The sequence below is a fragment of the Bufo bufo genome, chromosome 3, assembly GCF_905171765.1.
Source record: "Bufo bufo chromosome 3, aBufBuf1.1, whole genome shotgun sequence".
Classification (NCBI taxonomy): domain Eukaryota; kingdom Metazoa; phylum Chordata; class Amphibia; order Anura; family Bufonidae; genus Bufo; species Bufo bufo.
In genome coordinates, this window is record NC_053391.1 from 361017185 (window position 1) to 361030442 (window position 13258).

At 42.4% G+C, this 13258-nt stretch overlaps 1 protein-coding gene across 1 annotated transcript in view; it reads right to left on the reverse strand.

Annotated features, from left to right (window-relative positions):
- Window positions 1-13258, reverse strand: part of LOC120993795 (collagen alpha-2(IX) chain-like) — a 156244-nt gene that overhangs the window by 77839 nt on the left and 65147 nt on the right. The window contains exons 15-20 of the mRNA XM_040422266.1: window positions 11211-11243; window positions 10980-11126; window positions 10741-10795; window positions 9522-9710; window positions 9061-9138; window positions 8671-8862 (exon numbers count right to left, since the gene is read on the reverse strand). Of these exons, the coding sequence (XP_040278200.1) occupies window positions 8671-8862; window positions 9061-9138; window positions 9522-9710; window positions 10741-10795; window positions 10980-11126; window positions 11211-11243 (694 nt within the window). The remainder of the gene's footprint in view (window positions 1-8670; window positions 8863-9060; window positions 9139-9521; window positions 9711-10740; window positions 10796-10979; window positions 11127-11210; window positions 11244-13258) is intronic.

The following is a 13258-nucleotide window of genomic DNA, read 5'->3' on the forward strand; positions in this document are numbered from 1 at the left end:
GTAAGGCCCCTTTAGTCCATGGCAAACTCACCAGGATCAGGACAGACAGCAGCAGCAGCGGGGAAAGGTAACGGTGGAGTATAAGGCATACACATAACTCAGCAGGTTCAGGACAGACCGCAGCAGGTAAAGGTAATGGTGTAGTATAAGGCCTACACATAACTCTGCATGATGAGGACAGACAGCAGCAGGTTCTCTGCAGCAGGAATGTGTTCCCAGGAATAGGCACCCACCAGACCAGGGCAACACCACAAATAAACTTAGACACCTCTGACAGCAGCAGGTTCTTCGTCTAGAGCAGGAATGTGTTCCCAGCAATGGGCCCCCACCAGACCGGGGCAACACCACAAATCAACTTAGACACCTCTGGTTCTTCGTCTAGAGCAGGAATGTGCTCCCATGCATACAAAATGTCATATTTTCCGTATAATTTTTTTTCAAAGGTATTTTAACTTTGCAAAGCCCACAATAAATGAGTACAAATTTAGCTCCACACGTCGCCCGCACCGGTCTGCTCTCAGCTTCCATATCGGGCACATCGAGTCTGGAGCAGAACACTGCAGCAACGCAGTCTGCCGTGCCATGTGCTGATTTTTCCAAGCCAGAGGGCAGCAGAACTGGCGTGGTTTAGCAGCGGATCTCTCATCCACCTTATGTCTGCGGTTTTCGGCGATCCCTGGTGTTGTCAATGGCTGGTGAGAGGAGACAGAGGATGACATTCTCCTAGGCGATGAGCAGGAGCCAGGGCACTCCACCGCTTCCAATTTAGTGCAAATGGGGGCCTTCATACTCCAGTGTTTGAAGAGGGACCCCTGTACAAAAAGCATAAAGGGCAAAGACCAGTATTGGGTGGCAATGTACTTAGACCCCGCTACAAACACAAAATGGAGACATGTTACCAGCATCACAGAGGGCTGTCAGAATGCAGCATTTCCAGGCCTTGCTGCGAGAGATGCTGCATTCTGCTGTTGTGGGCGCTGGCAGAGGAATTTCCACCCACAGAGAAACTGTTGTGAGTACCAATCCTACAGCACATGCAAGAAGAGGGCGGTTTGAAGATGTGTTGGTCACTTTGGATATGAGATCATTCTTGTAGCCAACCCATCGACAGCCGCCCTCCGGATCCAGCCTCAGGGAACACCTACTAGGTGTGCAGGCTTGACCTGTGGCCAGAGCTGGCACAATTTGCTATGGAACTCTTGGCTTGCCCCTCGTTGAGTGTCCTGTCTGAAAGGACGTTCAGCGCAGCAGGATCGTGACCAATAAGCGCACTCACCTAGCTCACGACAGTGTGGACTACCTCACATTTCTAAAAATGAATGAGGCATGGATCTCGGAGGAATTCAAGTCCTATGACGACCACGTGTAATTGAATTTGCTCATGCCAGCCCACACATATCCGCCACCACCCATAACAAAGAATGGTCCTTGTGTTATGTAAAAGGCCTTATCTGTCAGGTGAATGCTTAATTTTTGGGGCCTGTACTAGCCTACAGTAAAATTTTTAGCCAGTGACTGCCTATTGTACCTCCAGACACATAATCACTAGTTCTTTTCTGTCAGGTGAATGCCTAATTTTTGGGGCCTGTACTAGCCTACAGTAAAATATTTTAGCCAGTGACTGCCTATTGTACCTCCAGACACATAATCACTAGTTCTTTTCTGTCAGGTGAATGCCTAATTTTAGGGGTCTCTACTCCAGTGGCCCACAGTAAAATTTTTATCCAGTGACCGCCTAATGTACCTCCAGCCACATAATCACAAGTTCTTTTCTGTCAGGTGAATTACTAATTTTTGGGGCTTGTACTGGCCTACAGTAAAATATATAGCCGGTGACTGCCTAATGTACCTCCAGCCACATCATCACAAGTTCTTTCCTGTCAGGTGAATGCCTAATTTTTGGGGCCTGTACTTGCCTACAGTAAAATTTTTAGCCAGTGACCGCCTAATGTACCTCCAGCCACATAATCACAAGTTCTTATCTGTCAGGTGAATGCCTAATTTTTGGGGCCTGCACTGGCCTACAGTAATATTGTTATCCACTGACCATCTAATATACCTCCAGACACATAATGACTTGTTATTTTCTGTCAGTTGAATGCCTAATTTTTGGGGCATGTACTGGCCTACAGTAAAATTGTCATCCACTGACTGTCTAATATATCTCCAGCCACATAATCAGTTGTTCTTTTTTGTCATATGAATGCCTAATTTTTTGGGCCTGTACTCCACTGGCCTACAGTAAAATTGTTATTCAGTGACCGCCTAATGTACCTCCAGCCACATAATCACTTGTTCTTTTCTGTCAGGTGAATGCCTAATTTTTGGGGCCCATACTCCCGTGGCCTAAAATCAAAATGTTCTAGGCTCCAGCATGGCATATTTTTGAAAGTTTCCCTTTGAGATGCATAAAAATGGCCCTTGATTAAACTACATATTTTTTGTGGGAATTTTTGCCATTGATCCCCCTCTGGTATGTCACTGTCCATGATGTGGCACTATTTGTGCACTTCTACTAAGTATTTGGTGGCTGCAAACATGACCTGAAGGTTTTTTCAGGTTCGCCTGCCATTAAAGTGAATGGGGCCGATGTTCGTCCAACACTAATCTACATGTGTCATAGGCAATGGCGGACCATAATGGGGCATTTGGGTTGGCAGCCCAGGCCCCGATGTCTCCCAAAACATCCACATTGCAGAATGCACAGCCTTAGCAGCAGTTTCTCCAGTGCTCCTGTCTCGCTGCCGCAGGCCTGACTTCCATACTGCCCACATGTCATATAACATCCGCCAGGACATTCTGTGAGGGGCTCAGACTTGGTGCCGGCTCTTCACTCTTGCCACACTACTGTTGTGTCCTCTTCTTACAGCTGAGGTCACAGCAGCGTGAAAAGAAGCAGGAGACGACTTTAGCCTTGAGCTCTGCTAAGAATGGCCTCCTGACTACCTTATATGTATCAAGTTATACCCATGATATGTACCCATTGTGGAGCAAATAAAAGAATGTGAATTTGTCCCAAGGCAAGTGCTGTGCTGTTTCTTCCTAACTTGGATGTATCGCAGTATCTTTCATTGAGCAATGAGCACCCATGGACATTGTGGAACAACAAGTACATATCATCATATCCACTGAGGTGAGCAGTAGTGCTGGCTATGTCTTTTTACTGGATTAGTACTCCTGAGTACCTTACCCAACTTCTACATTATCTGCGCTAAGAGAGTTATCACTGTGTTATCTATTGTGTTACATAGGACTGCAGGTAACATTTACTGCATTATCTGTACTCACAGAGTAATTATTTTGTTATCTGTGGTGTTACATAGAATATGGTGATGGAACGGTTGTGAGATGGCTGTATTAAAAAAACAAAAACTATAGGGAAGAACACGGAAGGAGGGATGGTCATTGGAAAATGGAAGAAAGGGGACCAAGTTCAGTTAGCAGCCCGGGCCAATTTTGTACTTAATCTGCCCTTGGCCATAGGTGCTGGGAAAGCTCCCAGGTCATACTTCAAACATACAGTCGTGGCCAAAAGATTTGAGAATTACATAAATATTGGAAATTGGAAAAGTTGCTGCTTAAGTTTTTATAATAGCAATTTGCATATACTCCAGAATGTTATGAAGAGTGATCAGATGAATTGCATAGTCCTTTTTTTGCCTTAATCCCCAAAAAACTTTCCACTGCATTTCATTGCTGTCATTAAAGGACCTGCAGAGATCATTTCAGTAATTGTCTTGTTAACTCAGGTGAGAATGTTGACGAGCACAAGGCTGGAGATCATTATGGCAGGCTGATTAGGTTAAAATGGCAGACTTGACATGTTAAAAGGAGGGTGATGCTTGAAATCATTGTTCTTCCATTGTTAACCATGGTGACCTGCAAAGAAATGCGTGCAGCCATCATTGCGTTGCATAAAAATGGCTTCACAGATAAGGATATTGTGGCTACTAAGATTGCACCTCATTCAACAATTTATAGGATCATCAAGAACTTCAAGGAAAGAGGTTCAATTCTTGTTAAGAAGGCTTCAGGGCGTCCAAGAAAGTCCAGCAAGCGCCAGGATCGTCTCCTAAAGAGGATTCAGCTGCAGGACCGGAGTGCCACCAGTGCAGAGCTTGCTCAGGAATGGCAGCAGGCAGGTGTGAGCGCATCTGTACGCACAGTGAGGCAAAGACTTTTGAAAGATGGCCTGGTGTCAAGAAGGGCAGCAAAGAAGCCACTTCTCTCCAAAAAAAACATCAGGGACAGATTGATCTTCTGCAGAAAGTATGGTGAATGGACTGCTGAGGACTGGGGCAAAGTCATATTCTCTGATGAAGCCTCTTTCCGATTGTTTGGGGCATCTGGAAAAAGACTTGTCCGGAGAAGAAAAGGTGAGCACTACCATCAGTCCTGTGTCATGCCAACAGTAAAGCATCCTGAGACCATTCATGTGTGGGGTTGCTTCTCATCCAAGGGAGTGGGCTCACTCACAATTTTTCCCAAAAACACAGCCATGAATAAAGAATGGTACCAAAACACCCTCCAACAGCAACTTCTTCCAACAATCCAACAACAGTTTGGTGAAGAACAATGCATTTTCCAGCACGATGGAGCACCGTGCCATAAGGCAAAAGTGATAACTAAGTGGCTCGGGGACCAAAACGTTGACATTTTGGGTCCATGGCCTGGAAACTCCCCAGATCTTAATCTCATTGAGAACTTGTGGTCAATCCTCAAGAGGCAGGTGGACAAACAAAAACCCACTAATTCTGACAAACTCCAAGAAGTGATTATGAAAGAATGGGTTGCTATCAGTCAGGAATTGGCCCAGAAGTTGATTGAGAGCATGCCCAGTCGAATTGCAGAGGTCCTGAAAAAGAAGGGCCAACACTGCAAATACTGACTCTTTGCATAAATGTCATGTAATTGTCGATAAAAGCCTTTGAAACGTATGAAGTGCGTGTAATTATATTTCACTACATCACAGAAACAACTGAAACAAAGATCTAAAAGCAGTTTAGCAGCAAACTTTGTGAAAACTAATATTTGTGTCATTCTCAAAACTTTTGGCCATGACTGTACATGTAGGCTTCCATTCATCATAATGAGGCTAAATGAGTGTCCTAACACAATCAAAATGTTGCGTCCACTAAAATATAAAAGTTCTAAACACTGAAAAACACAACTCACAGCAATCACAGAAAAAAACTACACCCCAACTTGCTTTATTCTTTGCGCAAAAATTATTCTTTCAGTTATTTATAAAATAATCATTTACATAGATTTACACTTAGAGGAACATTAAACTAAGGCCTTGGTGGCATAATACAGTACAACCACTCGGCTATGGACATTGCATGTATTGTGACGTGGAAATATAACACAAACACACTTAAATTACAGTTTAACAAACATGAATTTTGTCAGAAGGGCCTTACCTACAATTTCATTGGGAAAACTAGTAAAGGAAAGAGGGAAGGGTGAGGTAAATTTTAAAATTGTGCAGAGTGTAGACATTATATTAAACAGACATTACATTAAAATAGATGTCAATGACAATGGGGCCTAGTGAAGAACATTTACCTTTGACCTCCTAAAACACAGACTTCAGTAGACTAACCTTCCATCATTTAATATATACTTGAGGACATATATACTACACAGACACCAGGTCACTGAGCACCTCTCACTATATACCAGGACATAGGCACCCCTGACCATTTGGGTTTTACAGTAAATGAGTAACATCTACTAGTTCTCTTTTCATGGGACATACCATATATTGGCAGAAAGATGACCTATGCCTGAACCTAGTGATTGTTTCACACTTTATACTGTAACATACAAGCATGGTCCATGGATTTCACATAAACAATGACATTAAGTGAATTTGCCTACACCAGATGCCATGGGCACAAACACAATGATACAGGAAGGGCAATCTACATGACAATAGCCAGGTAGTGAACCAACAAGGGGAAGATGCCAAACAGAATGCATAAAGACATAAGCGCCTTGTAGCACAATAGAAAAGAAAAGTGGCAGGAGATTTTAAGCAACTTTATACACCAAATACAGTACATGCTCTGTGTTTCCCACATAACATACAAACAAAAAAGACATGTAATTGTAACAAAGACACACAAACACATTGAACACATGAAGACAACAGGAAACAGGTACATTGATCATTTGTCTAAAGCTGGCCATACACATTGGCCCAGATAATGTGTCTGTGCCTAGAATCTGCGTAACAAGTGGTGCAAAGTGTTGCAATTTTGCGCAACTAAGCTTTTCTACAGATTTTTTCTGACTTTCTCAAAAAGGAGAAAGGGGGTCAGTCAGCACATCCCAGTGTGCAGGTGCGCACTGCCATGGCTAGAAATACAAAGAAAAAAACACAATGCAACAGCACTCTGCAAACCAAATAAAGTACAATAATGCCATAGTAATAGAAAATATTCTGGTGCTAATGCTACGCTTATTTTGTAAATTTGAGATTCTTGGCAAATACATTTTGTACAAAAATATTTGGGCCCGTCTGCCACACGTCAAGGCGATCTCTGTAAGACGGGAACCCAACACTAAATGCTACCAGTTATGTGTCATAACGGCCACCATGAAATTAAGGGAGTGCAGTTCCACATGTTTGCAGGGTCCACTCTGCTTTTTTATCATTTGCTCAAAAAGGAGGGAAACATGGCTTCCTGGGAAAGGGGCATAGCCTAAGATGTGGTGCTTTGATCCAAAAGTGCACTACAATTCCTGTATAAAATTATATCTCAAAGTGAGCCATCCAATAGTTATAAAGTTAGACAAAAGTCTCTATACCTGCACCAAATTAACCAGCCAGCCTGAGCCACTGTGATAAATCAGGTGCAGGTCTAGATGGCCTATATAAGTTAACTCCATCTATAGTATTAGTAAATCTGCCCCAATACGTATATCACAATTTTGGCAAAACTGGCTGACCATGTAATGTGTATGGGGCCCTTCCAACTCTCCCCCAATGGCAGATGTTGGAGGGCATAAGGATCGGCCGTTGGATTTCCGCTTGCCCTTTTGTTTTCAGGGTGATAAGCCACCACCAAAGGTCTCTGTCAGAGGTTTACTCTCCTCTCATTAAAAACACATGCCTAGCCAAGCATGAATGTGTTTGAAGGCTTGGGAAAGACAGTCAAACAAGCATTCAGTGCACAGCCATCTAATGTATACGGCCAGCGTTAGAAGCAGGAGAAACAACACCCTGAAGCAAACTGAAGCACATTAAATAGACAAAGAACTACAGACATGAAGCATTTTCAATATGTTCCAAACATGGAAAACAGACACGAAGATTCAATATTTTACACAAATGGACAACACACGCTATTACAACATTGCAAGAAAGATATAGCCACTGTAACACATAGCTCTATATACACATGGACAGAAGCAAGAATGACGGCAAGGAGACAAGACGAAAACATACCACTGACAACAGGTAAGGGAAGTATCACACATAACACAAAAATAAAAGATAGATTATAGACAATATTGCACACACTACTGACAAGAAACACACACAAGGGACAACATGGTGACAGGCATGACAAGACATACGCAAAAGCAACATTAGCAAGAGATTGAGAAAGACGCTGCTGCTTTACATAGACAGAGAAAAGCATCCAAGCACATACATTGAGAACCCAGGCCTGTGGCACATCACATCAAGGAAGGACAAGTCACATCAGAAGTCGTAAGATCAGTTACATAATATTATTCACAGTCTAGCAAATATACAAAGCCGCCTTACATTGAAGGAGAACTCTCTTCAGACTGCTGCATAGATAATGTGCTAACCTTTGCTAACCAATAAATATTTTATGCTGTAGGCTTTCAACCATTTAACTGAATGGGCTCCTAGCACAACACACAACACTGCTGAATGTTTTGCGATGGTCGCAGTCACGCAGTGGTCCTTTGTCGTGCAACATGTGTTGCAGCCAAGATTGCCGTGTAGCCCCAGCCTTAATTAAATAAACCTTGTTATTAGTCCATGAACCGCCTGATAAAATGAGGGTGCTTGTGACCTGTCTGTCTGTGTCAAAAGATTATCTAACATATGGCCAAATGAAAACCACAGAAATAAAGCAAAACCAGCCATAACACTATATTTCTTTTTTTTTTCTTTTTTTTTCAAAACAAAATTCAAACCCCATAACCATTTGTAACACTGACAATTAGGGTTAAGGAATATCTGATCTTCCCTTCCTTGAGAAGAATGGACGGACATCTGAGTAACCATATACATTGCTTTATATGTCCCATGTTGAGTATGACTCGGTGTCGGTGAAAAGACATTCTCCAAAGCCATTATTGAAGTCAGATACCTCCCAAATTATCCAAAGAATGTGGAAAAGAAAGGATAGTGTTGAGGTCAGTGTTTAGGAGGAAAGTGGTTGATAGTACATGCTCACTGATTAAGAAATTACAATGAATTCTAGAAATTCTCTCATGTTCCTCCCAAAGTTAATGGTTCTGTTGCTCACAATAACGTCCTCTCTGCTGTAAGGACCCATTGGGGTGGTTTATTTGGGGTGTGGGCCCATCCAGCAGGAAATTGGCTCCATTTGATGTTACTCTGAAATTTTCAGTTCATCTCTTCTGTCCTGGGGAATATTTGAGAATTGTATGATCATTAACCTTTGATGGTGCCAGGTTCAGTCAGAGAGGCTGGGGCATATGCAGATGCAGCCAAACATGCTGCTGCTTCACAAAATCCTGGCAGACCATTTGGTCCGGGCAAGCCAGGTCTACCAGGTTGTCCTGCAGCACCTTCTGGGCCTCTTTCCCCATCTTTTCCATTAATGGCCTGACCAGGAATGCCAGGGAGACCTGAAGAAAAGAGAATTCTCTATTATGTGCAATGCCACGTTTCCTATCACTTTGTTGTAAACAATTGTGGTTTATAAAAGTAATATATCCCCGGTGAGGTCTGATGTATTGGATCAGATTAACATTTACAGTCAGCAAAGAAAGTACTCAGAATAATTAAAGTATAATCAGACCAAACAACATCTGTATCAGTCTCACCTGGAATTCCAGGAGGTCCAGGAAGACCTTGGTGTCCACGGCCTGTTTCTCCCTGATCTCCCTTCTCTCCACGTTTACCTAGAAGAATTCAGTAAAGTCTTTAACGTTATGCAAATATTGAAACTTGTTGATATCACATAGCAGTATAGTACTTTCTGAACTGAAACTGATGAGGTTTTCCCAGAGTGGTTTCCTATTAGGAGTTCTGGTGCAAATGCAAATGAAAGAAGTAAAAGTTGAATGCTGTTTATTGCTCATGCGGCAGTAACCATACAAACAAAATACATGTAACTTCTCTAGAGTGTATCTGCTCACTCAGCTTTCTCCCTTTTCTGCTAAGAAGACAGGAAAACACATGCAGGTTTATTTACGTATATTAACGTGCTGTAATTTAATTTAATTTTTTTTCTCTTTTTGTGTTAATTGGTCGTTGCCAATTGTATGTGCATAACTTTACAAACCTTTAGGTCCTGTATTTCCAATTTGGCCCATAACACCCAGAATGCCAGGGATACCCCGAGGCCCATGTGGTCCATGTTCTCCCTGTTCTCCAGATGGCCCTGGTGGACCTGGAGGTCCAGGTGGTCCCACGATTCCAGCTCCACCAAGGGCTTCCCTCTGGGCACTGACAGCTACTGCTGCTAGTTGCTCTGTGAACCAAAAAATAACACATAAAATATTATGGTGCTCCCTGGGTCTACTTCAGGTCAAACGGCATTGATCATCCTTCATATTTTAACATGAAGCTAGTAAATATCAATACTAAATACAAGGCAAAATAAATACAAATGACTTGGAGACAAGTAATTGGCAGCTGTGCCTTCAATGCGCTTACGTTCCATCACTCACCAGCACATCCACTATTAATTCTATGTGTAAAGCTGTCATAAAGACAAACTACTAGAAAAACATTCAAACCTGCACAATAAAAATAACCCAATTTGCGTAGTGTGAATGCATAGGTGACTATGAATACATAGTACCAAAGAATGATAAGGCCATTGAGGTTGGATGGTCCACTAATAGAAGGGAAATTCTATTAAGACCCTATTCACATGATCGTATTTTTGCTCTGCAACTAATCCGCATTTTTTGCAGAAAGGATGAGGACCCAATCATGTCAATAGGTCCGCAAAAAATACAGACAGCACACCGCGTGCTAGCTGCATCCATATGTCCGTTCCGCATCTCCTCAGAAAAGATAAAATATGCCCTATTCTTGTCCTTTTGGTGGACAAGTATAGGCATTGTTACAATGGGTCCGCAAAAAAAACGGATGCAACACCAACATCACACGGATGTCATCTGTATTTTTTGTGGATCTGCAAAATACATATGGTCGTGTGAATGCACCTTAATAGAAAAGGAAATTCTGAATAAACACCTGAAGGAATAGCAGACAGGAGGTTGAAGATTATTCATATAGCTGCCAGGAGTAAAAAAAAAAAACAAGGGTGCGCTCCGGGCTTTGATGATATAGGTGACTCTTATTATATTGCAGATAGACCTTTACTGCATCATGTTGCTCCAGATGGCCATCTGCAGGTTTATCCCATGTCACGTGCATTTGTGCAGAAAGGTGACTCGAAGGCAGCCTTTAATAGCTCATTGTAACAATGGTTAACATCAGAACACTCTTTGTTGACTCTTTGGTATCTGACTTATCTTAAAAATACTCACCTTGCAACATTTTCAGAACAACTTCGATTATGTGCTGATCTCCTGCATCTCTTCCCTGAAATAAAACATATTACTGAAACCTTAGCAGGCAGAATGTTGTGAAAGTCATGATGTCACTTTGAGATTTGATTGTCCTAGACATGACCGTCTGGCTTCCTCACAGTCGAAATTAATATTTATGAGTGATCACTTAAGTTGATATCGTCTTGGGCATTTAAGAACATTTGGATATTACTCACAGGAACTCCTGGGCGTCCAGGCATCCCAGGGACACCCCTCTCTCCATTAAGTCCTCTTGGACCTGGTAGGCCTGCAAGGCCTTGTATTCCAAACTGGCCAGGATCTCCTGTTGGTCCTGTATACCCAAGTTCTCCATGTACACCTTGCTGTAGAGAAGCATAAGACAGCATTAGACCCGCAGGCTATCAACGGTAAGTAAAACAAAACATTAGATAACTAGACAAACTTACCTGGCCCTTGGGGCCTGGTTCACCAGAGTCACCCTAAAAAAAAACAGATATACATTCTTGAGCCATTTTTCTGAACATCGAGCATGTTCTTTATTACAGTATATGAATTCCAAAAGTTTTCCTGGGCCTATAAACTAATAGATATACATAATGATGCATATATTCTAAAACTATATATATATAATATTTCCTATACAAAAAGCTGTTTGGATTTCATCTACACCTACTCACAAAGCCCTGGCTATTGATATTAAGGACCCCTTATTCCAACTGCTACCTATATCTAAGGCTACTTTCACACTAGTGTTTACGTTTTCCGGTATTGAGTTCCATCATAGGGTCTCAATACCGGGAAAAAAGTTTCCGTTTTATCCCCATTCATTGTCAATGGGGACAAAACGTAACTGAACTGAACAGAATGCTCCAAAATGCATTCCGTTTCGTTTAGTTGCGTTCCCATACCGGAGAGCAAACAGTAACATGTTGTAGTTTTCTTTCCGTCCTGGGATGTGAAGCAAGACGGATCCGGCATGACCCCCAATGCAAGTCAATGGGGACGGATCAGTTTTCTCTGACACAATCTGACAAATTAGAAAACGGATCAGTCCCCCATCCGTCTTGGCAATGTTAAAGATAATACAACCGGATCGGTTCTAAACGGATGCAGATGGTTGTATTATCAGTAACAGAAGCGTTTTTTGGATCCAGCAAAAACTCTAGTGTGAAAGTAGCCTAATAGCCTACTAAACCTGTGTCCGTTTTTGGGGCCACCAACCACCAGTATGTCATTATATAGCTGGAGTTTAGCATTTCAAACCTGCATGTGCTAAGAAGCTTCATCTGTACAGTGCCGTTTCATCTGCTCAGTGCTTCGGTGCCTAATGTGGCTGGAGATGAGCCTGGACTTATCTTATTTTTACTGCACATTACAAAAATGGACAGTTTTGGCATGAGTCGCACAGTTTTGCACAGTAAATCTCAGCCACATGATGATACATTAGTGGTTTAGTGGCCCCAAACCCAGTGACAAAGGTTTCCTTTTAGTGACTGTTGAATAAAAGCCTTTGATGCAGTCATATCTTTTGGCACTTGGTTTAGTACAGTAAATTATGAGATTATATTATAAATAATATCATATCACAATTATACCATACGTACTGTCCATATACAGACAGATACACTCATTGACAAAAAAAATAACACACCCAGAAAGAAATATCGGATTGCTGCAAAACTTTGCTGTCTCAGGCAGATATGTAAATGATTACAGGTGTGGTCTGATTAGACACTGGGTCTTGCCACAAGAGGGCGTAAATGTGCTTCCTGTGCTGCCCTATAAAAGGCTCTCAGAGACTACTTTTGGGTATTGCACCCCTTGATGACAGATTGATGACTGCTAAACATGCCTCTATGATGCGCTCAAAGACATTTGCTCAGCTGACAGACTTTGTGAGAGGGAACATTATTAGACTGCGAGAAGCAGGATGATCAGTTTGAGGAACTGCCTGCTATTTAGGCTTAGGCTTAGCTATCAGGCGGTGTTGGGAGCAGTGGTTACATGAGGCCACTCACACTTGACAAGCAGGCAGCAGATGGCCCAGACAGACCACCATTAGAGAGGATCTATTGATCTGCCAGCAATCACGAGCAGCTTGCACAGTTTAATTGTCCACGATCCAGACACAGGTGGTGCCTTCATTACACATCCTTGTCTCTGCCTGGACCATTTCCAAGTGCTTAGCCACCACCATCTTTGCTTGCAGTGGTGTTGTGAAAGAGAAACTTAAACTGATATGGACTACAACCATACTATTTTTAGTGATGAATCCAGGTTCTGTTTGTGATCCCAGAATAGTCTGGTTCAATTATGGAGGCCTCATGGTGAGCGCTTCAATCCTGCCTTTGCTGTGGAGTGACACACTGCCTCAACGGCTGGTGTGATGATCTGGAGAGCCATTGTATATGACAGTTGGTCCTCATTATTAGTGATACGAGGGACACTAACAACTCAGGGACTAGCTCGGATGCCGCTTCTGCAGCCTATGAGT